Raw genomic sequence first — 27,943 nt, 5'->3', positions numbered from 1 at the left:
CTATGTAACATACTGTATAAATGCAGTTATTCAAAGACTTCATTATACACACCACTTTTAACTGGACAAATTGCCTGCATATTCACGGCGAGGGTAGCGACATCACTTAGTGTGTCTTTTTATTATTAGAAATTAGCGTGACGTACAGACTTGAACGATTGAATTTTATTATTAAGATTATTTACTTATACTTTCAATGTGATGTTTATGCCTGCTTATCTGCACACATCAGCTGATTCATGTCTCGTTTGTTCCCGCGGCACTGAATCTTTCCCTCTCTTAGTTTTAATTTCTGTCAACGTCAAAAAGCCGAGTTCACTCAACTATATGGATGAAAATGATCTCGGCGACTGACTGTGCCAACAGTGAGAGGACATTTTGAGGTTTCGCTAACAGCTTCTTAACCCGGAACTATTTCTACTATCTCCCTATAAGCAGGTATTAACAATAGTTGAGCCATTGTGTATTGTTTCTTGACTTTCAGTTCGGTTCTATATTGATCAGAGGACAGGAAGGACGTCTTGGCCGAGGTTCAGTACTGTGAGCAAAACAACAAAGCATCGTATAGCACACCGTCGGCGTTCAGACAGAAGCCACTAACTCCAAAAACATACGAATAAAGTTAGACACTTCTTCCAGTACGAGGACGATATACAAAGTCAAATATACGACGTTCTGATATGTATTAAGAGTCTATACTTAGCAGATGGTATTGTTATGCTAAGGATAACCACGCTTAGCATCACCATTTCACCTCCTACATCTAGCTTGACAATGTAAGAACGTCGTGTATTGCACCTCGTGCATTGTTATCGTACTGAAAAAAAGTACCTAACTCCATTCGTATGTTGGGGGCCGCGGTGCCTCAGTGGTAGAGTGTTCACCTCTGGTGCATGGGGTCCCTGGTTTAATCCCAGCTTGCACCAAGTGAACTCTGTGGTGGACAAACACTCTACGCGTGAGTTTCCTCGGGATTCTCACGTTTCTTCCCACTTTCTTCATTTCACCATTTCATTCATTTCTCATCATCACTGTCTCCTTTAGACTAGCCAGCATAACTGTGGACATAAAACTTAAAGATTTCATTTTATTTCATTTTCAAATTGTTCTTTTCAGATTTGTACAACCATTCAAAATGTACAATCTTTAAAATTTCCTGTCGGATGTGCTAAAGCTATTATTACTTTATGCATCATTACTTTACACAGTTATTATAAAGCTATTATTATTATGCATTATAATTTGCGGCAAAACAACATTTGGGTATAGCCAGCTTTGTTTGCATTCAGGTCGATATTAGTGAGGCTGTCAATGCACGGGTGCTGAAGCGATTTCAAGTTCGATTCCCGAGCTTGGTTATCACGTTGGTTTCTTTTGCCATCCGCAGTAATCATTATAGTCTCCATACCGTCAAGCATAAGTAAAATAACGGACAACCATACCTCAAGCAAATAAAAGCTTCTTGACCACGCAGGGTTAGCTGCTGGTCCACTCCGAAGGTTGCCTTGTGTATCTGCCATACAACCCATAAGATCAGCAGCGCACGCTAATAATCTAGCAGCATCACCACTCGGAAGCCTCTCTGCTGTTGAGTCTAACGTATCCAGTAACTGAACATCCCAGTTCTCTTATAAAAAGAAAGAAAAAAAAGAAAGAAACGAAATAAAAATTAACAAAATGAATAAGTATTCTCCAAATATACTGAAAAAAAAAAATGATCTTATAAAGCAGTGATCGCCAAATCGTCGGTCGCGAACAACTAGTAGCTCGCGGGGACATGCTTGGTAGATCGCGTTAACTCTCCGGTTAGCTCACCTTGATTCCTCCACTGAGCTGACGCTAATGACAGGGAGCGCTGACGACAACAACTATTTGTTTCTCCCGCACAACTGCCATCGTCAGCCTCATCTCATAGTTGATTGTATTCACGTGGGGTTTTGCACATTATGTTTTTCATGTGTATATTAGACATTTGCTAACTTGGAGAGTTTGATTTCATATTTACTAGAAATGTAAGTTTATAGGCAATAAACAAATGCACAATTTTTTTTTAAAAAAGTTGGTAGTTCTTTTGCTTGGTGGCTCACAGTAAGAAGCTCAGAAACTTCATAAGTTTTTCGACTACTGCTATAAAGCAAAACTGAGTGATGGAAGCTCCCAACTCTGGTCATATGATATGACCGTTAAGCTGTGATTGTATCAGGCTGTTTTGACGCGAATTCTAGAAGGTAACTTTGATTCTGTGACATGGCACATTTCTCGAATAATCGCGTCTCACAAATCTTTATCTATATTATACATAAATGGATCTGTCACACACAGCATATGATGTCCACATTACGACCGTCACGTCCATTGTACTCTAGGGACTTTAACGAACTAATTTCGACGCCTAGTGGACGTCTATGCGACGACGCATATATGGCATTCGTAAGGTGTTCAATATTACGTTCGCCACAGATCTATGTAGACCTTCGTAAGTAAATGTACCCACTAGGACGTAAAGTGGACATCCATGCGAAGACGTACATAGGACATCCTTAACAAGATGTCCATAATACGTCCGTTAAGGACCTATGTAGATGTTCGTTATTAAACGTACCTATTGTGACGTCCAGCGGAAGTTCGTAGGTGGAGATAAAATGGACATCTGTAGAAGGATGTTTATCTTGCGTCCGTGACGAACCTATTTCAACATTCGTAGGTAAATGGATCTGTCCATATTTGGACGTACAGTGAATATCCGGAAGAGGATTAAGATGCATGTCCATAAGTTGATATTAATATTACGTCTCATTACTGACTTCTCTGGGTCGCTCGTAGGTAAACGAACCTACTGGGCGTCCATGCAACGACGTACATAGGTCGTCTATAAGAGGATGTCGATATAACGTTCGTCATGGATCTACTAGAAAATCTGTAAGTGAACGGACTTGTTTGATTGTCTATACAGTGGCGTAGGACATCCGTCAAAGAATGTTGATATTACATCCGTCATAGACTTATGTTGATGTTCGTAAGTAAATGTACCTAATGGGACGTCCGGAGGATGTCCGTAAGTGGACATTTGTAAGAAGATGTCTATGCCCCCTTAGTCATGGACCTATTTTGACATTCGTAAGAGGATGTCCTTGTTACGTGTCACGGAACTATGTGGACGTTCGTAAGTAAATGGACACATTAGGAGGTGCAGTGAATCTGTCTGTTAGTGGACGTACATTGGACATTCGAAAGAAGATGTCTTCCGTTGCGGACTTATTTGGATATTCGTGAATAAATGAACACTTTTGGATGTAAAACGAATATCCGGAAGAGGATGTGCAATACACGCTCGTAAGATAGTGCCCATATTACGTACGCACGGACCTATTTAGTATATCACTGTTTTCCATGTGATGGAAAATATACTTGCTCCTTGTATATGCAAGAAAGAAAGAAAAGAAAAGATCAAAGAAAAAGTAGAGGTACTTTTTATCGAGACTGTATTCCCTGGATTCTTACAGAGTTATGATTTCAGAAATGTTTATGACCTTCTCTAAGATCTTATGTATGGATGTGGGTCACTGTATCCATGGAGAGGGCGGTTGGGGCGACCGCACCTACAAAGGCTCTTTTTATATGGCTATATATGAAATATTGCACTACTTATTTTGATTTGATATAAAACTCCTGATTTCGAATTAATATTAACCCTTTGGGGACTTTTCGTATAGATTTGTACCATGGCGTTGACCTTCGGAATTTGCTTTATAAATCTCTAGTAAAGCTTTTCACATCGAGCTTTTTGCATTCATTAAAGCGGAGAAGCATCAAAGAATATGTTTCATGGGCATTTTGCAGTCACGCGTGAGATGCCTGGGGACAGTGACGTCCCAAACATGGACGAAGGAAAAAAAGAAAAGGATAAATTTTAGAGCTTTTTTGTAACAAATCCTTACACATCGTTATTAATTTTAGGATCATGGTCCGTAACTCGTTGTGTTTGTAATGAAGGAATGTTTCCAACTGCACTAATCAAACTTTCCTATTATGTACCAGAAGCCGGAATATCCCGCCCAAAATGGAAAAATGGGAATTTTTCAGGAGATTTTTTTCCTTTTCGAGAATTCCTCCCCTCAGGTACATGCGAGTGGTACCGTTTAAAACCTAGCATCATTCCAAACAAAACGACGTACAAACCATGATCGTAGGGTAAATAGAGCTTTTTTAAAAAAAATCTGAATTTTTCCCCTATTACACATTTTTAGTCAATGTGTTTAGTAAAGTAGCTACAGTGTCATCCCTATTTGTCGTAGGATCATGATTCGAACCTCATTTTGTTTGTAATGATGAAACGTTTCAAACTGTACCACTCACCTGTAGCATGTACCTGGGGGAATAAATTTCCGAAAAAGTTATTTTTCCTTACAAAAATCTCTTTTTGCCAATTTGAACGGGATTTTTCCACTTCTGGTACATAATAGGGAAATTTGAGTGGTACAGTTGGAAACATTACTTCATTACAAACACAATGAGGTACGAACTATGATGCTACGGTAAAAAGTCTTGACACTAGAGCTTATTGAATAACACTGTATCCATACAACATGAAAACTGATACCGTTAAACTTAGCGACCTCAAAAACTATGAATTCAGCACTAATATCTGTCTTTTTCAATTATTTTTAAAATCTCGCCCCCTCCCTGTTGAGTGGAGCATGACCTTGAAATTGAATTGGATTAAAACTGTCACTGTTCATCTCAGTCATCCCCAAAACTTTGAATTCAACTCTAATATTGCTAATTTTCAATTATTTTTAAATGCCCTCATGTTATTCTTATGGGGATTTTGCACTCCCAATATCTCAGCTCAGGTGTGACCAAGGGACTTGGAACATATCATTTGATCATTTCCCTGAGAGTTTAAAACATATTAAAATTTCATGGACCTTATGCAGAGTCGTTCTGACGCGTGATTAGTGCTATACTAAAGAATTTGACTAACCTATGTTTCCTGCAGTAGTCATGTCTTTAGTATGATGCTAATCATACGCCAAAACGACTCTGCATAAGGCCCCATGTTACTATCTACATGGTTCTGGAGTTGAAAAGCGCTACAGACAGACAGCTTATTAATAGAATACCTTTTCTCCGAACAGTAAATTACAACCTAAGTGAATAAATTACATACTAGTATTGAGAGAATATGTTCCCAACGGATGAGTGGCTCGTTGCCTTGTTCTCAAGGGGTCCCAGGTGCGATTACCGGTGGGGACACAAGTGGTTCGGATACCAAGTTTTAAGCTGTAGGTCTCATTCTTAGTACATCATCATCATCCCATGAAAGGCAATGGCAAAATACCATGGGTTCACCTTGCCCAGGGACCTTCGGGTCAAACACTTACCTTCAGGCAAAACACCACATCATAATCATCATTGAGAGAATTATGCCATTTAAACTTACGTTGTAACTTGTATTACCTGAACTGCTACTCAACAAGAGCTGGTATGTTTGGAAAATCACGGCTTGTTTCCTTGTTTGAAACATAAGTTCGTGCGGGGAGGGGGGAGCGACAAATTATTTAGAGCACAGGGACGCACAATATATAAATACGGGCCTGTCTATAGTGAAAAACAAGGAAGTTGTTATAGCTTAGGTATTAATAAATCGACAACAATGCTTACAGTAAACGAAAAAAAAAAAAATGCCTTCATTTCTATCAATAAAAAATTCTGGAAGAGAGTTGTTTGAGGAGAAAAATAAATAGAGTACTATGTTCTCACAGTGAAAATGCATCTGAGTAATCATTTTTTTTTTTTTTTTTTAATTTAGTCAAAATTGTTTTGCTGAAATAAGAATACGTAAACAATACAGAAACATTAGAGGGAGAAGGATCAGTCTTTCGTCTCCCTTAGCCTCAGTCCATAATTGTGGGACGTTAAACTCTAAAAGTAAAACAATATTAAGAGGCTGAATGGGTCTGAGCACCTGGTGCCGTTGGGTCAGAGGACATTTGTGTTCGTAGTATGCCCATATTACCTACTTGCTCAAAGAAAATATTGGTGATTTTGCTCGACCTAAAGCAGTGAATGTATACACTCAAGTTCATGCAGATCCATAGGCAAAATCCTGAGTCGGTTCCCATCACCCCGAAATCCAAGTTTTCCAGAGGCGCTAACAAACGTTTTGTCAGAGTAAAGACGAATTTAAATCACTTTTTTTGCACACGAATTAAGAAAATTTTCCCAATTTTGTGGAAATTGTTAGACTACCCAAAATTCTTATTCCTCAAAATGAATTGTCCAGAAGTTATTCCAAAATCTTTTTTCCCAGTCCCAAACCTTCTTAAATCGAATTCTCACACGATATATCCGTATTATGTATGTCAAGATATGTAGTATACAAATTTCGTGGTTGTATGCTGTATGGATGTCAAACGAACTGTTAAATAATAATAATAATAATAATAATAATAATAATAATAATAATAATAATAATAATAATAATAATAATAAACTTCCTAATGAGTGTGTGTTCTTCTAATCCCTGCACACAGATTAGAATATATATGGATAACATCTGTATAAAATTTAGATCCTCTTAAGGTTGGAGGCTACGGAAACAATACTCATAGTAAAATCTCAGGTTCAACTCGAGGAACATTTCGAGGCATTTCCCTCATTAAAAAAGATCTATTTGACCTGTTTCTGAGTTGCAGGATGAAATAATGAGTAACTCAAATACACACCGGAGATGCTTTTGCTGCTGACTACAAGTAAGGTTCTTTGCTTTTTGAAGCATGAAAATTTTCTCAGATAGGTAATTCTTCCTATTTTAAAAATTCGGCTTACCAACGGTCAGTCGAATGACATATCCAGGGTGCAAACTGATATAATGCGGCTGCAGATTTATTGGCGAAACGGAATGTAAAAAATAAATAAATAAAATAAAAAATAATTAAATAAAAAATATGAATTACAAAATACCTTTTATCGTACTAACGTTATTTTTTTCTGTGAATTACAGTAAATATGCTTTCTTGAATGAAAGAATACTGGTTTTCGATTATTAGGTGTGTTATATTAAAAAAAAAAAAAATCCTTTCAAAATGAAACACAGAGAATGGAAGTGTATGTATGAAAAATTTAAATGATTGTGCGTTGAATTGTCCCATATTCCTGAATATCTTTGCAAGTATATATATATATATATATATATATATATATATACATATCTTCTGTTTTCTTTCGTGAAACTTCTTAGAAAAGAGTGGAATTTAGATACGAGGCATTCCGGGTAGTATGAGCGACTTAAATAACCGCTTGTTTCCTAAAAAAACATTCTCAACGGTCAAAATGATTGTCCATTTATTTGAAACTGAATTTTCTAATGGAAAGACGAACGACTTCCACAAACTATATATATAGGCAAGAAAACTTGATATCACAGAAAAGTTTAGTATTACTGCTCGAACACCTCAAATGTAATTTATGAGCTTTCAGATTCTACGTAACTTTTGTGTAGTTCCCCGTACTACCTGGAACACTTCGTATCAACCTATGCATTGTCTTCGCATAACAGAAGAAAGACTGACAGTCACTGAAATTCGGTTCCCGCTGATCACAGCATGAGAATTAAGAGCTGTACAGGATGCTTCAAAGGAAGTCAAAATACCGAATTTAACAAGATGTGTTTTGTATGTCGACAGTAAGGAACGCAAATTTGCATGCTTATAAATTCAAAATATGATAAATAAACGTACCTGCACATGCACATTTGAAATATGGCAGGAACACAGATCCATCAGGTGGTATGCCTCGTTCTTCAACACAATGCAGAGTCACATCTTGATATATCTTCCTTCGATTTTCAAAAACAACTCCATAATCTAATTTGCTCATTATTTCAGACAGGCTCATTCTTTTCCCAGACTTCCACACGTGATATCTGCTCTTATTTTTCTCTTGTAACCAGAGGAGGTTCTTCATGTCAGTCACATCATCAGTAACTGGATAAAGTTTAGCTGTGTAAAGACACTTATCAGACGAATCTAGAGGCCATAGGTCTTCTGGAGAAATGCCTGTCATTTTGAAGTAAAGCATCCATGGCGTATTAAAAATTGTACCAGAATCATACGGTAAATTGAGATGATCTCCAACTCCGAAGAGTGCGTATACCAACTTTGTAGTTGACCTGGATGATCCAAATTGATCTCTCTCAACTTCTGTTATCGGGAAGCCAATTATAGCAACATTGTTCGAGACTTTAAACACTTCCAGCTGAAATTTAAACGAAATGGTGAGCGTACCTGACAAATAGTGAAGGAACAACGTACAAATATTCTCTACATTGCTACAAAGTACGTGCAAAGGTTCAGCAGTTTTACTTTTTTTCTTTTTTTTAAGTTCAACAATACATGATTATGCTCTTTAGGCTAAAGAAGAGAGATGATTAATGAAAGCGTGTGATGAATTTAATATTTTTATGCTCTGTTACCAGGACTCGAACCCGGGACCACATGCAATAAAGGCACACGCGCTTGCCACTTGATCAGTGGGGAGAGTTGTTTCACATTTGTATCATTGTTTAGTTACATTTATCTGACAAAGAACCTTTCCAAATAAAGTAATCGAGTTAAAAGACCAAGAATGGGAGAATCTGCCAATTAGACACGGAGCAGAACGAGTGAATTTATAGGTATGTACAAATTTATAGCGGCTTAGCATTTGAAAACCTTTTAGAAAGGGAATGAAACGTATTGAAAGTACAAAAAAACCTGTGCTGTATACATAAATAATATAAACCTATGAATCATATATATCTAATGTCTTTCTGGCGAGCTTACAAGTAAAGGGTCCAAATGGATTAATCGAGTTGCGGGATGAGACATAGTGCGCCTGATAGATGATGTGAAAATATGTGTATGTGCAAAGTTATAGCGGCTGAGCGCCATAAGAAACGGAGGGGGAGGGGATCAAAGTTGGTGGGAGAAGGGTTATGCTATGTTATTGAAATACACCAAATAAACTGTTGACTCGTGAAAATAATGAAAAATACAGAACGCAAACGGTGGTAGTTTCACATATTGGCAAAAGAAGAATTGGCAGAGTAGATCACGAACCTCCGCCGCCATCTTGAAATCCGCCATTTTGAAATATGTGATTCTTTTTGAAATGGAAAGGTAGTCATGTGATATATCAATTAGAGCCAGCATATTCTCGAAAAGGCAATTATAAAATTTAGTGATCATTATCTGCATTTATTTGGAAGATTTAAGATCATATTTATAGTTATTTACGAAAATCTAGTGGACTGACATCCCTCTCGAACTCCCCTTTCAATTGCACTCTCCTCTGTCATTTCATCCCCTATTCTAACACTTACTTGTTGGTTTATATATAAGTTTCTCATGAGTCTTCGATCTTTCCATTCCAACCCAACTTTAGTTAGAACTTCCAACAGCAATTTCCAATTCACGCGGTCAAAAGCCTTTTCTAGATCAATAAATATCACATACATCTCTTTCTCTTTTTCTATAAACCTTTACGACACCAATGTGACCTATGTTAAGTGTTTCACTATTTACTACTGGAAATATAATACTATTTTAAAACAGAAAAACGTCCACAATCTTTATTAAATTTAACAGCTGTCAACAACTCTCTTCTAAAAATTTTTTAAGTAAAATTTCTCGATGCGACAGGTAACTGACGCAGGTTTCATTAGAATTATTACAAGAAACTTCGTGACAACATGGTACACTAGACAACATAAGGTTGAAATGAAACAATATTATTGTTCTTAATAGGAACCAATTGTAGACTATGTATAACACGTCTTAACGATACAGAAAAAAAAATTAATTAAAAACCTGCCTTACCTGTGTCACGTCATAAATCACCCCAGCAACAAAAGCACCGTCACCCAGTGACACACGCCCTGAGCCAAACAACTTCGAATTGCACACAACGTGTTTGTTACCAACTGTTTCAAGTGGACACGTGATCATACAATTAATGCATGTACTAATTTCCGTGAGTGAAGTGTGGTGGTAGGAAGGAACCTTACATAATGCTTCGTAAAGGGTTTTGGTTACGGGACTCTCTTGAGCAAGATAAATAAACGTAAAATTAGAAAGGATATGTGGTTTAATTCTAAATTTGTGTAGTTCTTTCCACACCAATTCCCTGAAAATCAAGAAAAATTCAATAAGAGAAAATCCAGCGTGTTCAATATTTACTTAAAGATGCTATATGATGCTTAAAGTACGAAATTATTTTCATTAACAACGTGTTTAAATTACACATACAATCGTAAACATAAGACACAAAGATAACTTAACAACTTAGAAAGAATACTAATACACCTCCTAAGGCCTTAAACACGGAAACATATTAAAGAAGTCTTTTTTCATAAAGAAAATACGATAATCCTTACTTAAAGGATCACCATGTATTTTTATTGATTTCCTACGAATTATAACTTCGAAATACAAATAGTGCAATTACTTTTAAGTTGTACAGCGGTGGACACTTCTAAATGGTACACCTTAGCCGTAAATCTCCATATGGCTGTACCATTTAGAAGTGTCCACCGCTGTACAAGACGAATGTAACCAAAAATTGTTGTCAAACAATGAGAATTGAAAGGAACAATTTTTAAACCTTAATTTGCTACTTCACAGTTTTTCATAGATTTGAAAAGTACTTGTAATAAAAAGATAAGTTACCACATTAAACAATATATTGATATTTAAATAAAATTAAGAAATCATTTACTGTTTTCGACATATGTGCAAGAGGTTGCTCAATATTGTTCATCCTAGATAGTTTTTTTTATGTCTATCATCTTCTTGCCCAATATTATTTACAATAATACAGTAGGACAAGAAAATAATACAGATGGGAATATTTATTTAAAAAACTGATTCCAACGAAGTAAGAAGAACGAAGATTGATGGCATATAGGGCTGTGTTACATCTGAATTTAGATGTCAAAATTGATATTGACAAAATATCGAAATAATGTGGTTCCGAAAATATTAATAAATACCAAGTTCATCTTTTGTGAAGTCTAAATACGAAATAATAATAATGATAATAAAGTACGGCCTCCAAAGTTTATTTTGGAAACTGAAACTGCGAATACAAGCAAACAGCACCTGTTGACCTTATGTACACTTTTCTTTAAACGCACAGTAATACATTGTCAGACTGACAAGAAAATATTCATACGTTGTAAGTCATCGACAAAACGAAACAGCGTATATTATATATAGTTTGTGCATTAAATAAGATAACTTTTGCCGACGACACCGCGTCACATGATTCATTAAGAGAGAGTGTTTTGGACCGTGTTTACATTCGCGGTTAAATCACTAACACACTTTCTTACTCTTTTAGTGATTCGGTTCGATGCTTATTTCAGATTTCAGGGTCTCACTTGAACTAATAGGTATTCCTATAGTCTTAGTGTAGTGGAAAGGGGCGTTCAACTCTATTCAATAAACGAATAAAATTGAGAGTAATCTAGTAGTGAGCCAGAAGGAAAAGAATTTAAAATAATATTTTTTATGTACTTCAAAGGACATTACAACAAAGATTATATATATATATATATATATATATATATATATGTGTGTGTGTGTGTGTGTGTCTGTTTGTCTGTCTGTCCGTTCCCCTATTTTGTACTTTAGACTAAGGGAGACAGATGGTTAAGGCATGTGAATGATGATTAGTGCTACTATACGTCCCGTTTTAGAGTCGTATCCCGGCCGTACCGTCAGAAAATGGAATAAAGTAGTATTTGTCCCGTTTTATGCCAGTGAAAGAAGTAAATATCAAACCCAGTACCGTTATTCTTTGCACATATCAAACCCAGTACCCGTACTCTTTGTACAAGTTTTTGGTATATTAGAATAGGAAAATATAAAGTTTGATATTCTATTGAAAAAAAATAAGGAGTGGTGTTGTGCCTGCCTCGTAGATCTACTTCTGTCGAGCGTGTTTTATCAATTATGAATAACATATGGACAAGTGAAAAATCTTTCTTACATGTTGCAACAATGAATTCTATGTTACTGGTACGGGTAAACTTAATAGAGAACAGCAGTGAATTTTATGAAAGACTAGTGAAGAATAAAGGTATTCTCAAGAAGATAGGTTCTTCTGAGAAATACTTCTGGCATTCTTCAGTTCGAGAATCAATTTGTCACCCAATGTAATATCAAGGATTTGAGTTAGGGCAAAGGAGCAAGTGCAAGTAGCATCATGTCCTATTATATTGTAAGTTAAATGCTGTTTTATTTTATAGCTTAAATATATGACAATATAAATATATTAGGTATTGTTAAGGTAAACAGGAACTATTTTCCGCACTGAGCTGTTTCTCATTTCTCATGATTTTTAAAAAGCCGGTACCTCTCCTGTTTGCAGTGGAAAATTTTACGGTCGTCCTAATGATGATGGAAGAATCGGTGGAATATACTGTGGGAGGAAACGGGAGTACTCCGAGAAAACCCACGGACACGATGTTGTCCACTATACACTTACTTGGCTGTGGATCAAACCAGGGACCACACGCACCAGAGGTAAGCACTCTACCACTGAGCTACTATACCTCCTGGTATATAAGTATGGATATTAATCCAGTTTTATTGTCAAAAGATCACTGGGATTCCCCGCCATGCAAAGGAACAGGATGTAATAAATTCTGCTAAGGAAATAAAGAGGATCACACGAAACGTAACTTTATGGATCAAAGAGCCTGCGTTTATAATAAGGATTATATAAATATTTTCTCCTAGATGTGTGTAGCATAGTCCGTAACTTTTAAATGTTTTGATGGTTGCATATTAGTTAGGTGAAACGTATATTTGTGAATGAATGAGATGTAGACACCCACTGTTCAAAACTTCTGTTCACTGTTCAATCTTTCAGTTTTACGTACCACGATTATGCCCTCTAGCTCAAGGCAAGTGAATGATGATGGTGAAATTGATGGAATGAGAATGTGGGAGGATACGGGAGTACTTCGAGAAAACCCACGGACACGATGCCACGTTAAAGTCACCGTTACCCGTAAAGATGTCAACAGATTGACTTCATTAACGAGCCCGGTCGAGATAATCGCTCTAGCTATCTGCTGCAAATAATAATAATAATAATAAAATAAAATTCAAAAAACTCACTTTCTTTCAAGAGTTACCGTGTGGACTAACGGACAGACGGATGTACTAACATTACAATCCTATAAGGTCCACTAGCGTGATCCTAATACCCCAACCTACACGTTTTTAAATATGCTTCTTGAAAACAAAAGACAAGGCAAATAAAACAGTTTTGATAAATGATCACTTCCCGTTAAGCCAGTTGTGAAATGTTTAATTTGAAACTTTAATATGCTTGGTAAATGATCTATTTCTTTCATTAACTTTAACTGCCAAATTTAGTAGTCTGAACTGTAGTTACCTTTTCTTCAAACATGAGACAAAATCTATTACAATTACTCACATCTACTTAATATACTTGTAACATAAATAACTAAATCGTCAATAATCAACATGAATAAACAAATAATAATAATAATAATAATAATAATAATAATAATAATAATAATAATAATAATAATAATAATAATAATATAAAAATATAAAATAAACTCACTGGTAAAGAACGTTGAGACATCGAAACATGCGCACCTTAGTGCCCCCTTGCCTATAAGGTAGATTTTCGTGTTCCATTATTTGATGAGGACATACGAATGCTACCGAAACAGAGTTAGTATATTTGCTAAAATCATAGACGACTTGCGCACTAATCAGCCTTCCTTTGGAGAAAGAGATGTCAGTAATAGATTCATTTATTCTTACAATGGGCTCTACGCGAGAATTGTGATATACATAAATTGATTTAAATAGCGGTACTAACTTCTTAACTTTCGAGCTTTCAACTTAGAACCATTGTAATTTATTTTACGCTATTCTTACGACAGAAGTGTCTACATAGCAATGACATGAACTGAGAGTACTGGGAAGTACTGACAGCAGTTCGTGAAGAACAGATCTAGAAACATCAAGATCTTCATATTTGCTGACAAGTGATATGAGCATCCCTAAAATAGACACAATTATTGGTATCATTATGCTTTTCTCTCATCCTATGTGTCATGCAGACAAATGATGAGTGTAACTGGAGAGAAATCTCAGACTAATAACTGCCTACTAGGAACTGATTAAGGAAGTATACGGGGGCGCGGGGGCTCAGTGGTACAAGCGTTCACCTCCGGTGCTTGGGGTCCCTGGTTCAATCCCAGCTCGGGCCGCGTGGACTTTGTGGTGGACAAACACCGTGCTCGTGGGGTTTCTCGGGGCTTTCCCGTTTCCTCCCACTTTCCTCATTCCACTATTTCATTCATTTCTCATCTTCACCGTCTCTTTTAGCTTCACCGGCATAATCGTGGGACGTAAAACTCAAAGATTTCATTTCATTTTTTACGAAAGTATACGCTACTGAACAAATGCAAAATAAGGAAGAAATAACCAATGGCTACTACTTTTATTAACGAATAGAGGACACAACTGGTTTTTAACACAACTACTCTATACATGCGAATTCAACGGTATACAAAGAGTGATAAAGTGCATAACTGAAGCGGGACTCGAACCCGGGATCATTGATGTACCCTTCCCATGTGTTTACTACTACGCTACCTAGTCCGCTCCCAGGACATCCCTACATTCCCTCATCCTTCAAGTCGGTATTCATTCACTGAGATAACATGGTTTGTACCACAACCTTCTATGGTGCTTGGACAGTCCAGTGTACATATTCAGAACGCCTCTGACGGTTGGTGTGTTAAAAATCGGTTGTTTACTCTATAAGTAGTAAAAGCGATATACAACCATCAGAGGTGTTGTGAATATGGTCACTGGACTGTCCTAACACAACATGAAGTTGTGGTACAAACCATGTGGTCTGACGTGAGTGAAAGAATATCGACTTCAAGAGAGAGAGTGTATGGGTGTTCAGGGAGCGGACTGGGTAATGTAGTGGTTAACGCATCGGCACGGTACGCCGAAGATCCCGAGTTCGAGTACCGTCCAGTAATGTATTTTTTCACTCTTCGTGTAACAATGTATACTAATTACTATCTATAGCGTGTATACATTCATGTAGCAAAATAATTCCATCAAATTTTCTCAAATTTGAAAATAAGCCACAAATTAAGCTTACGAATAACTGCATATTAAATTGTTGAAATAATAACCTACCTTGCATGGTTCTTTTCGTTTAATTGTTCCACATCGAATCTATGTTTTATGTTGTAGGTTTTGCCACATAACCCTAAGCAGAATTGTTCTTTCGTTACTCCTGATGCCATCGCTATCAGTATGTCAAAGAATAAGGAAACCTACAACAATAAGCAATATTAATATCACACACACTGAATCATGGTTCAGAACACATAAATTAAACCCTTAATAACAATAGAATCACAACCCTACAGTATCACTTCAGACTCACAGTACAAACTACAACGACGTGTTTCATACGAAATCTCATCAAATACATACATTTTCGAATAACGACCTGTCCACCAGTTACTGAATAGCAAAATTTGTCAAAAACAATGAAATACAACAAATAGAAGTAAACAAGATTTCTTACTCTCCAGCAACCAGAAAACACTTTTATTCAGTATATTTCGAGTACATATCTTCAGTCATTATCAGAAGGAGAAAAAAGGTGTTTTAAAGAAGTCCAACAGGGATACTAACTCACTCACTCACTCACTTTATGGCTTATGGAACTCGAAGTTCAATGCCGCGTTCATAAAAGCTCTCCATTGACTTGTATCCTTCTGGAGCCAACTATATCCAGTTTCTAATTTGTATTCCTATTTCTGCGAGATTCATCTTAATATTGTCCTCCCATCTGCTTATAAGTCTTCCTAATGGTTGTTTTCCGATTGGATTTCCAGTTAAAACTATGGAAAGCGGTCGTACCTTTCTTCCAATGTGGCTACATGATCTGCCCACCTAAGCCTCCTAGATTTGGTGACATTAACAATGTTTGTTAAAGAATATAAAATATGTATTACCTCGTTATGAAGTTTCCACCATTCCTGTTTCTCTTGGATCTGTATATTCGTCTTAGGATCTTGTTCTCAACACTTTCAGTCTGCGTTCTTTCGTCAGAGTAAGCGACCATGTTTCGAAACCATACAGACCAACAGGCATGATTATCGTTTTATATATTTTAAGCTTCAAATTCCTCGACAGAATTCGCAACGACAAAAGGTTTTGAATTGAATAATATTACGAATTCCCTGTTTTTAGTGACATTTAATTTATTGGTGAATATGGTTTTGGTCTGTTAATATTCATCCTAGATATTTGAAAGTAGCCACTTCATCGAAAGTATTTTTTGATATTTTAGCGCATCCATAATTTGCAGTATTACAATCTCGACGGATTTCCACGTATTTAGTTTTCTCTGCATGTACTTCTAACCCCAAGCCCCAACAGAGATACAGAAGTTTAAAATGCGTATCTTCTCACTGAGAGCCTTCTCCAGTCAAAGGACAAAATGGCATACAAGTTCTAGAAGTAGTTCTATATTTACTATATTAATTCATTTTATATTTACTTATCTCTGTAGGATTCGTTTTTTTTTTTTTATTATTTTTTTAGGTTCGTCCTGATGGTGATTTCTGTTTGGGACTGAAGTACAGCAGAGTTAAGACAAATCCTATTTCCAGAGGTCTGTGCGGATGCTGATATCCGCATTTAAAATGGGTATCTGCGGATATATATTTATTTTCTGTGCGGACAGCGGATAAAGTTGCGGATATGGTTTCTTACACCTTTTCCCTACCTTTAAAAAACCGCTATGAAATTATGGTGGAAAGAGCATTAAGAAACGTTTATTTTGAATTAAAAGTTTTAAAACCGGTTGAAAAATAATTAAAATCAAAATAAGTGTGTTTGAAGCTTGTGACCTAGTGACAGGAAAAGGACAAGAAATGACACGAGAGAGTTTTTTTATTGCTCTTTTCAATATTTTAGCAGCCGTTTTGTAGGTGAATGACATCTCTGACCTAAACAGAACGAAACGACAGGCCCCTTCGCTACTCGCCAAAGCCCCTCTGATAAAGCTGAAAATTTTCAGACCATTGGCCTTGAAGATGAAGAAATTTGTTTAAATAAAGTTTTCCTAGGCTGAGAGGCCAAGAACCAAAACTCTACCAAAAACGCTATACATCGTTCATTAATTTCTAATTTGTATCTTCACGGTTTATATAGCATTTTATTTAGCATAGTTGGATTTGATCACGAGGAAATTGATATAATGTATTGTTTTTTGTGATTCAGAAAACTACAAGAGATGGCTATTTAAAATGTGTTTAAAAATACTCTCGAAATCAAGACTATTATAGAATATTAAGTTGTATATATTTGCTACTTTATTATCTGCGGATGCGGGTGTGGATAGAGATGTTGCGGATGCGGTACGGATGCGATATTTTATATCCGCACAGACCTCTACCTAGTTCGTCTTGTTTCTAATTGCCTTTCCTTCGCTTATATTACAAAGATAAAAGGTAAATATTTTTTATAAATTTCACTTTTACAATTATAGGATTTCATACTTCCACGTTTCTCAATGTAGACACCGCCTACAACTTGTCTATATCAAACCATTTAACCATTTATATCTATCTTTTATTTATCCCATACTAAAGAGTTTATCGATACTTCTGTCATCCAAGACAAATATCTATACTACACTCAATGTTTTCACAGGGTGGCGACAAAAATTACGGAAAATTATTCCCTGACTTTTCCCGCTTTTCCAAATATTTTTAAAAAAAAAATTTCTCTGATATGCAATTAGTGGTACAGACTTTCTTATGCTGACAGAAAAACAAGACTGAGGAAACATGACAATGTTGTTACGTAAGTAGTACATTTTTCTCTAATCAAATAGAAAAATGAATAATATAAAAACAAATACAACATATTTTGTTATGAAATTACAAAACGCTTACTTAATAAAAATTCTTACACAAAACGAGAAATTACACATCTTTCCTGAAACTTTAATCGGTAGCTTTGGTCACATGATGAAAGTTTCGTCACGTATGAAAGGAGAAAGTCAGTGAGATACTCACCGTAAAAGGGGTGAATGTACGTACATAAAACTCACTGCGGTATATTAACTACATATCTTTAGGACAAAAATCAATATCCCCGTAGTATTATGTAATTTATTTCATTTCTCCAAACGTTTTATTTCCTTATTAATATTGCGCGTATCTTCCATTATTTTAGTCTTCTTGGCTTCAAGCTCGTTCACAATGATTTTTATTTTCCTGTTTTTAGCTTCTATTAGTTTGTTTTTCTCTTCCTCTCGTCGTTTATTTGTTGCTTCTGTAAAACGAGTACGAACATTTCGTACATTAATGAATTCTGAATTTCATTATGAATAGTTTCTCAACGCCACTCGAAGCAGCTACTGAATCGTACACAAATGTGTGTGCTACTAAAGTATGCTCTTTTAAATTATCTACTACACATACTGCATTGATTGAAAATCATCTTCCTTGATTTGAATTTTCGTGAAAGAAAATAAAGACCATTTTAACAACATCTTTAAATCATTTGCTCTGAAGTATCCAAATTCTTTAGCCAAAACTCATCCAATCACTGACCAGTTTTAAAATAATGAGTTATAACTGTTTTACAATTTGAATTAAAAAAAAAAAAAAAAATGACCTGTCTCACAACTTCTGCTCTACTGCCATCTAACCAATTATTTTCAACTAGTTCAAGTAAAAGAGGCTTCATGTGATACACTCCATCACATCCTGCAGAGGCATTAAGATCCAAACACGAAAGAGCTCTACTCAATTTACGTCAATGCCCCACTGAGAAACACTACTATTTTTAAGCCGACACAGAACAAGACTTCAATGGCAAATTTTCTGAGCCTCTGCAGGAGTGTATTCGGCACGGTGCGTTGGAACATTTTTACATGAGTTGTGTAGAGCTCTTAGAAATTCAACGGTTCTCCAGTTCGTTATTCCATCTGCAGTTTTAAACGTTCCATGCAAACTAAGTAACTCTCAGCTTCCTATATCAAGTATTCCGGATCATTCGACTACATCTAATATCTGACTTGAAGATACACAGAAATGTAAAGTTTACATTAGGGTCCTCCATTGAAATTTGAATCATTCTCTTTAAGTTCAAGGATGAAAGCGATTAAAATGTCAGAAGCTGTAGAAGTCCCTAAAATCGCCCATGTCAAATAACGCCTGCAAACTTGCCCTTTCATGGCACTGCAAAATTGCATTTATGTCTAGTTCAACAATTTAATTAATTTACTTCTGAAGTATGGTGATAACTTCTAAAATATGGTGATAAACTATTTTGTCATGTTGAAGCTGCAGTTTCCCAACAAATTCAGTCTGGGAACACAAGTGATACTTTTACATCTTTAGCAGTATTACACGTTGATTTATTATACTTTGAATACAATATGCTTTGGTGATGCTATCTTTTTTGTAAGAATCTGGAATGGGAGTCACTGTGTAGGGAAATAAATTGCCACTACATCAATATTAACATAGTGAAATTTTTGAGTAACCCCCAGGGTCCCTTCTTAAAGAGTCCTGAGAGGCAAGAAAAATGCTCCACTCGGTTAACTCTCCGGCATTTTCCTATCTGCGTTTCTGTTTCATCCTTTTATCTCCAGTAGTTTCTGATTTATAGGCGGACGAATTTACAGACTTACTCAGCACACTCAAGGTCTTTCAAAAAACACCTGATTTTAAAAATCGATATATATTGATAAAAATATACTACAAAAATGGAATAAATTGCGAAATACTCACAAAATCTTCAAGTTTTAGCTATGCTATTACAAATGCTCTGTGTGTCCACCACGAGCAGCACGAACATCTAGACGATAGCTAAATTCTTCATAAACTTTACACACTGTATCTGCGTTTGCAACAGTTCTGGTGGCTGTTATTCTGTTCTTTACTTCTTCTATGTTACGAGGTAAAGGGGTTTTTGTGTGCAGACGGATCAACGTCAAAACGCCGACGAAAAGCACGCTGAACCGAAATCACCGACTCAGTCTTCGAAAACTACAGCACACAAAATGCATTCTATTGAGCGGACGCCATCTTACTTCTGACTGACCTCAAACTGAGAAGACTGACATCTAACGGCAATTTTCTGAAACTCTAAGCCACGCCCATTCAAACAACACTAATTTCCTTGCCGGCACGTTCCATGTTTCGTAATTATTACAATCTAAAATCAGATCATTCTTTTTGACACACGGTGTACAACGATAATCGTTAATGCTCAAGAAACCACAATGACTCAGTGATGGAACACTCCCCTCTGGTGCGAAGAGTTTCTGATTCGAACTCCGGCCACGCGAGTCTGTGGTGGCAACATCGTGTCCGTGGGTTTTCTCGGGGTTATCACGTTTCCTCCCACATTCTCCACGAATTATTAACAATAATTCATTTTCATGAATCGTCCGTCTTCTTTAGCCTAAAGAGCATTATTGTGGGACAACAAATAAGAAATTTCGTTTAAATTTATTAATTTAAGGTTTTATTGAAATAATTGTGTAAACCTACTAGTTTATCTTTAGAAAGTGTATACTTATATTTTTATGTATTTTCATATTTTGGTCTTCCGATATTCATATTTTCTTATTTTTCCTTCATACTTTGCCTCTGTCTAGGCATTATTTTAATTTGACTGTATTTGCTTGATGTTAATAGTTGACAATACCTCACATACGTATGAAGTTTTCAATTGTTCTGCAACAATGTTTTAATCAAATGACAAAACCAAACGTAAACAAATAGTAGAGGGGATAAGATTTCAACCCCTCATCTGCCGCGTGGCAAGTCGGTAAGCTAACCACTTGAATATGCCACAAAGTAGTAAACATGATTCACATTAGTGATTTTCTCGTTTCTTCTTCCTTGCCTGATTCTTTGGTGTGATTATTTTCTTTAATTCGCTATGATATTCTTTGGTATCTATAATTATTTCGATGCCACAAATCTGTTACAGTACTTTAGATACCATTCCATCTGGAATATACTTTACAAGATAAATGTGTCCTTGCATTTGAATCAGATGATGTATTTGAATAACCCAACCAGATTATTCCCGTTGGTTGTGGCTGAAAGTATGTTAGTGACCGTTAATTTTCTATATATAATGATTCTCTTTGTGCAAAATACTGAAGAACTAGGTAAGCACTATGTTACTTTAGGCTCAAGAATATACATTAGGGACAAAAAGAGAAGAATTTACGATTTGGTTTAATATATATGATGTAATGTACAGTACTATATTACATAGCTGTGACATTTTTTAATATAATTTTCTTACATCTATACTCTTTCCGATGAAACCTAGATTCTTTGTTTAAAAAAAAAAATCTTAAACAGGGGTCGAATTTATGCTAATATGAAGTTCTACACACAACTCTATTATGCTAACCACTACACCAAGATGACTTCAAACAAGAAGTTGTCCATCTGTATATATTATTACCTTGGTGATGTACACCTCGTAGAAGCATGAATTCTGTATCATCCAGTAAGCCAGATTTTGATTTCATTTGTCTTTTTTTTTTTTTTTTAAATACTTTATGACATTTTCATATACGGCAGTTACATACTTACTCAACGGCAACATCCAGATAGTTAATATCTCTGCTCCAAATGGTTATGTTACTCTGTAGCAGAATGGAGGGAAAATAGATTTCCCTGTAAGCTCAGATCTGAGGGACATAAGGACCTAGGGTATTTATTTTTCGAACTTCCTCTTTTTCGCCGTCTAGAATGGTTACTGCGGATGGCGAAAGAGACCAACGTGATAACCAAGCTCGGAAATCGAACTTGGAATAAGTTCAGCACCCGTGCATTGATAGCATCGCTAATATCGACCTGAATACATACAAAGCTATCTACACAGAAATGCTTTTTCCCTGCTAATTGTGATGCGATTCAAACAAGACGAAGTTTTGTTCCAACCTCACCACAAACAACCGCAATAAACCACTATATTAGAAGTTACAGAATAAGTCGCAACTTCAACAGGATACGTACGTTCGCTGGAAATAACATAAAGAAACCTATAATAGATGGATTATGCACACAATAGGCAAGGAGAGGATTAATGATTCCAATACATTCGCAATTCAATTTGAGTATATATTGTTACACAGTTGTGCATCGAAGTCCTAAGCCGGACTCAAACTATGGGGCGAGACGCCCGCGCTTTTCAAATTGTGTGTGTAGTAAGGAAAAGAGAGATAGGGAGAACGGAGTCGGTTGAGGTTCAGATTGATTTAGCGACCTGATGCCTCATTGACACCAATCCACACGCATGTATTAGTGGTATGACCCTAGCTTTGATTTTACTCAGATCACAGAGCTGGGTCCTAGATGCAATATTTAGGGAATACCACGAAAGCAATAAATACATGAAATCTATTATGTAGTTAGAACTAGGTGTAAAATAGACACTGTAAAAATAAATGTAAAATAAATGTAAAATAGGAATTTCAATCCCGGCGTGATAGAGAAAAATCATAGAAAACACTAGAAGTCTTAACCACTATTGAGCATGCGCGTGAAGAAGTCTCTCCCAAGCTCGATGAGGCTCGTGACGTAGCGTTCGAGCTACGTCAGAAACTGGCAGAAATGCGTGGGACGTAACGCCTATATAAACGAGGCTTGTTCGCCGCTCCGGTTGATTCTACGGACGACAGTCGACGAGTGTGTGTGCTCTCCAGTCCCGGACGCCTTGTAGAACAACAGGTATGTGATTATTTTTTCTAAGTTCCCCCTCTAACTCGGGATGAGTACTTTGAGATTTGTAGTAGCACTTTGTGAATGTTTAGTGACGACTACTAAGTCCCTTCAATCTGAGACCAACTTCCCTCTTCGAGAATTAACATTTTCCCCCTTCGGGCCAATGCAAGTTGCGATGTACGAAGTTCACTATTTTCAATAAATCGCGGTTTAGCATAAAAACCTTCTAGCACCCATTGAGTATTATAGGGGTTGTGCTCCCACTTAAGTGATGTAGTAAAAACTTCCAAGTTATCCTTCCAAGTAATCGATTTTGTAAAATTCATCTGTACTATTATTTTTATTTTTGTTTAATAAAAAGTAAAGTTGAATGGTCTCTTTGATTTAGTCAAGCTATCCCACCTAATTAGATTCAACTCACAGTCTCCATGTGTTACCTGGGTTTCGATTTCCAGTACCAAGCTCTACCACTGTTAGTGCGCTTTCTCATCACCTTCGAACCAGTAAGCCAAAGACGTTGTCGAGACTGAGGCTAAAAGGGAGTTGGACTCCGAACCCACTTTGTATTACTGAGTGGAGAGTGAAGAAGTGATCTCAATTACGATTTCACAAAAGAAAGTGTACACAATTGCTACGCCAATCTCAGAACAACAAAAACATCATATAACAATATGACAAGTTCATAACATCTACATACATTGTTAGGTTTCGGTTAATAAGATTAAAAAAAAAAAAGTTTACTAATAATTAAATATAAAACGTGATACAAGCCCAATTACTCCATAGAAACTTGAGCACAAAGATATGCAAGTCTCACAATTTCGTGTTCATTTTGAAAAATAAAGTATCACTCTCCCGCTTCTCTCAAGACGCCCGCCCATGGGTCTAGAACCCAGGCGAAAAATATAATCTCGGAACAGTCAGTACATACAAATTTTTATTCATTTCGTCTATGTACTCTCATTGGATGGAGCCTTATCATGACGTATTAGCAGAGTCTGTGAGAGATAGTCATACTGGTGAAGATTAAAAGTGAACAAAAAGCACACCGTATTGTAAAAAGAAAGAAAATGCAGAAAAGAAACGAAATGCACTTCTTTAAGTCCATTGTACAAATTAAATGGATGTCAAGGAATTCTTTATAATAAAGATCACTATACGTCTAGATTTCTACGACCAGAAACCTGAAGTGTACGAGACATCTCCAACTATTCTTCGTCAGATGTTGAACATGTGCCTGTGTATTTATTGCCTGTACGTTGCTGTTAACAAGATGTGTACAGCTAATGTGCGGTTAATGAATAAGAATTTTAGGAATGATCCAAAAAAATGGATCAAAAGATTGCGATCTTGGCCAATAATTAGATGTTGGGTCAGGAACCTCAAAATTTTTGAACGGCCTCTAAATAAATCGAGTTTCCGTACATTTTACGGAATAAGGACATCAAACTGTGTTAAGTGGTAGTTTTGGTTTGGCTGCACTATATGTAGTTCTCCAGATATAAGGCGTACAAGAAAATATTTGATTGAATGAAATATATTGGATTTTTTGGATCAGGGGTCACAAAATTTTTGAATGGTTCCTAAATCGAGATTTCATATTTTTTACGGAATAAGCACACCATACTGAGTTAGGTGGTAGTTTTGGTTTGGCTACACTATATGTAGTTTTCCAGATATAAAGCCTACAAGAAAATTTCTGTCTGAAATATATTCGATCTTTTGAACCAAAAATAGATATCAATACAGGATCCTCTTCTGCCGAGTTGCACATCCGTTACAGAACATGCAACATAGCATGCTTATGTAAACGTGTAATGTACAGCACATGTTTTGAGTACCTGTACAGTGCATCTTCTTTTTTTTTAACATGCTCAAGACAAAACCAGTGTTGGTACATGCACTCTACATTGATCTTACCCAGTACAGCGCATGTAAGTTCACTACAAAACAGGTCTCAATGCAGGCACTTACAAATCAAAAAGCACATATTTCTTCTCATGGAAAAAGTACAAGACCCACAACACGCATAAAACAGGAACTCAGAAAACGTAACACATATATTCTACAGGCATTCTATAGGATTTTTCTTTTTCATATAAGAAAGTAGACAGTACACTTTGTTATCTCATTTCATACTTATTCCATACTTAAAGATCAAGAGTCTGATGAATTCATTCTGGCTATCCAGTCAGTATTGATCCAATGCATACGATGATGTGCAACTTTATCGCTATTTTCGTAAAATCACATGCACTTCCGAAATACTCTCTTCCCGAACTAAAATACCTACCAATGAAAACACAGAAGCTCAAAATACAAGTAATTGTATTCCAAAATCATTTCGTTAGTGTGATAAGTTACCACCACTTAATAAAGGATGGTAACCTCCAATAAAAACGAAACTGGTGGGAATGAAAAAGAAAAAAAGATTGAAATCATGCGGGCGTCGAAGATTAATTTCACATTGGATCGTTGATTCAACTGCATCCTTGGATAATTCACGAATATATTCCACTGCACAAGCGAAAGGAAAAGATAATAAACACAACTACAGAAATTAAATTTGTTACACGTCGTTAGTGGAAAACAGATACGTTTTTAAGTTTGTAGTTGCCAATTAAAAAAACAAGCACTCAATCATATCTGTAATCGACTTAAAATTTTCATTTCAAATGTTTTTAAAACCTTATTCTTAGCAAAACGGAATTCTCACACTCCTAGCAGAATTCGCTCAGTATTGTCGGTCTTCTAAAATTTCCTGACTTTTCCAGGTTTTCCAGGTTTGTCGCCGCTCTGTTTCAGTAAACGAATTCAATTTTGCTTTAATCAAACGCGGCTACTTTCCGCATCTAATCTCATATAAATATAGTGTGCCAGCAATTTTGAATGCGTAGTAGTAAGTTACTCCTCTGTACAAGGGGCCGCGGTGGCTCAGTGGTAGAGCGTTCACCTCTGGTGCATGGGGTCTCGGGTTCAAACCCTGCTCCCGCCAAGTGAACTTTGTGGTGGACAAACACCGTGTGCGTGGGTTTTCTCGGGGTTCTCCCGTTTCCTCCCCCTTTCTTCATTCCACCATTTCATTCATTTCTCATAATCACCGTCTCCTTTAGCCTAACCGGCATAACCGTGGGACGTAAAACTCAAAGATTTCATTTCATTTTTTTCCTCTGTACAAGTACTAGTAATAAACAACCCTCGACCTTCATTACAAGGTGGAGCTCAGTAACTCAGTGGAAGAGCCCTCACTTTTGGTGTGTGGGTATCTGTGACAATTCCAGCTTTCGTCAAGTGAACTTTGTGGTGGACAAACACCGTGTGCGTGGATTTACTTGGGGTTGTCCCGTTTCTTCCCACTTTCTTCATTACACCATTTTCGTTCAATTTCATCTACACTGTCCCCCTTAGCCTTGGAAGCATAACTGTAAGACATAATTTCATTTGGTTACCCGATTCTATGTGTAACTTAACAGAGAAACATATATTCCAACTTTTCCGGATGAAATACATGTAGTTTGGATTCCGCGTTAAGCTGCAGGTTCACGTCATATACGGTTAGAACGTTGAAAAAGGGAGATTAAACTCCAAACGTAGTCCAAAGCCAGTTCCACATATTTGTGTTCAACAATGACACATCCATTGTTACCTACAAAGACAAAACTAAGTTTCAACACTTCATTCTTAACTGAAAAAAAAAAAAAAAAAGTTTGCACCAACACGTACTCCAACTCTCTCTAGCACATAAATGCAAACGAAAGAGAACACAATATTTGTATCCGTCTTGTTACACTCACTTTCATAATAATTAGTTCGTCTTGCACTACCTCATCCGTTAGATTCACGTATCTGTCGTTTCAGTTGAACTCATTGCGGTTTATTGTACTTCGGTGAAACGTGCTCTCAATATCCTTATCAGCATCAACTGAGCTTTCACCATGATAGCTTCTATTGTTCCCCCTTTTCCCAATACTTATCATTACTCAACTAATTACTTTCTACCAACCCATTTCCAATTGTCTACTTTGAAAATAATAATAAGTATCATGCTACTTACAGATTTCTGTAATTGCTGGCATGTAAAAAAAAAAAAAAAAAAAAACCGTTGTCCAGTGCGTCAGCGGTCTTGAGATGAGGTGAAGCGAACTAATATATGGCGTAGTCAATTTGCGCGCCTTTTCTGTTCCTTATTGGAAGGAAGGTTGTAAACTCATGTTATTTTTATTGTCATACCAATGCTGTGAAAATTTTGTAATTACTGCTTCCCATTCATCATTCAACCATCCTTTGTCTAGATTTATTATTATTATTATTATTATTATTATTATTATTATTATTATTATTATTATTATTATTATTATTATGTTATATTATTTTGAATGAATAAATTAATTTTGAAAAAACAGTCTCTGTACTTCATTTCTAGCTCCAAATAAAATTTTTAAATCTTCTACCCTGTGTTGCGTTTCTTTTAAATGTTTCGACAAACCTGACACCGGATTTTCCGGTTTTGAATCCCTAATGTGTTCCTTTACTAGGACTTAAAAGTTTCTTTTCGTTTTGCCTATATAACTCTCTTGACAACTGCAATTTTTTTTTCCTGTATATCCGATTTTTCATTGCGATCCGTGTAATAACTCTTAGATTGCGCGATGTTCTTTTCTAAAGTTTTGAGGGGTTTTAAGACCTTCATGTTCCTATTCTTTGTCTTCCTGTTTTTAACCTCCGTGACCAAGACTCTAGGACAGAGCCAAAGCTTGGAAGCTTAAAAGAAATTCAAGAATTACAGAAATCCTGAGCGTGGTTTTCCAATGTCTAATAATAAGTAAAAGGATCAACAGCCAACTTTCCCCAAAGTTTATAAAGGATTCACAATGAAATTCTAGTATTGACTTCCCTGACTAACTAAGTTTTCCCTGACTTACGACACCGCGAACACTACCGTTTATGCTTACATATAGAAACATAAGCATCTATATATTAATTGCAGTGTCTGTGAACTAAAAACTTCAGACCCAAATCGAAAGTGACAATGTTTGTCTGTTAATCTCTTGAACCACCCGACCGATCTCGATCAAATTTTCCACGTAGATGCAGTTCTGG

General features: G+C 36.3%; 1 protein-coding gene across 3 annotated transcripts in view; it reads right to left on the bottom strand.

Moving 5' to 3' along the window:
* Positions 1-27,943, bottom strand: part of LOC145673717 (L-fucose kinase-like) — a 147,333-nt gene that overhangs the window by 86,958 nt on the left and 32,432 nt on the right. For all 3 annotated transcript variants that reach the window (XR_014128789.1, XM_081743431.1, XM_081743430.1), the window contains exons 7-10: positions 15,252-15,391; positions 9,861-10,167; positions 7,743-8,259; positions 1,443-1,627 (exon numbers count right to left, since the gene is read on the bottom strand). Coding sequence is in view for 2 of the 3 variants with exons in the window: in XM_081743431.1 (XP_081599557.1) it covers positions 1,443-1,627; positions 7,743-8,259; positions 9,861-10,167; positions 15,252-15,391 (1,149 nt within the window). In the remaining variant the exon portion in view is untranslated. The remainder of the gene's footprint in view (positions 1-1,442; positions 1,628-7,742; positions 8,260-9,860; positions 10,168-15,251; positions 15,392-27,943) is intronic.

Source organism: Thermobia domestica, chromosome 17 (assembly GCF_964235325.1).
Source record: "Thermobia domestica chromosome 17, izTheDome1.hap1.1, whole genome shotgun sequence".
Classification (NCBI taxonomy): Eukaryota; Metazoa; Arthropoda; class Insecta; order Zygentoma; family Lepismatidae; genus Thermobia; species Thermobia domestica.
This window is presented reverse-complemented; position numbering and strand designations above follow the sequence as displayed.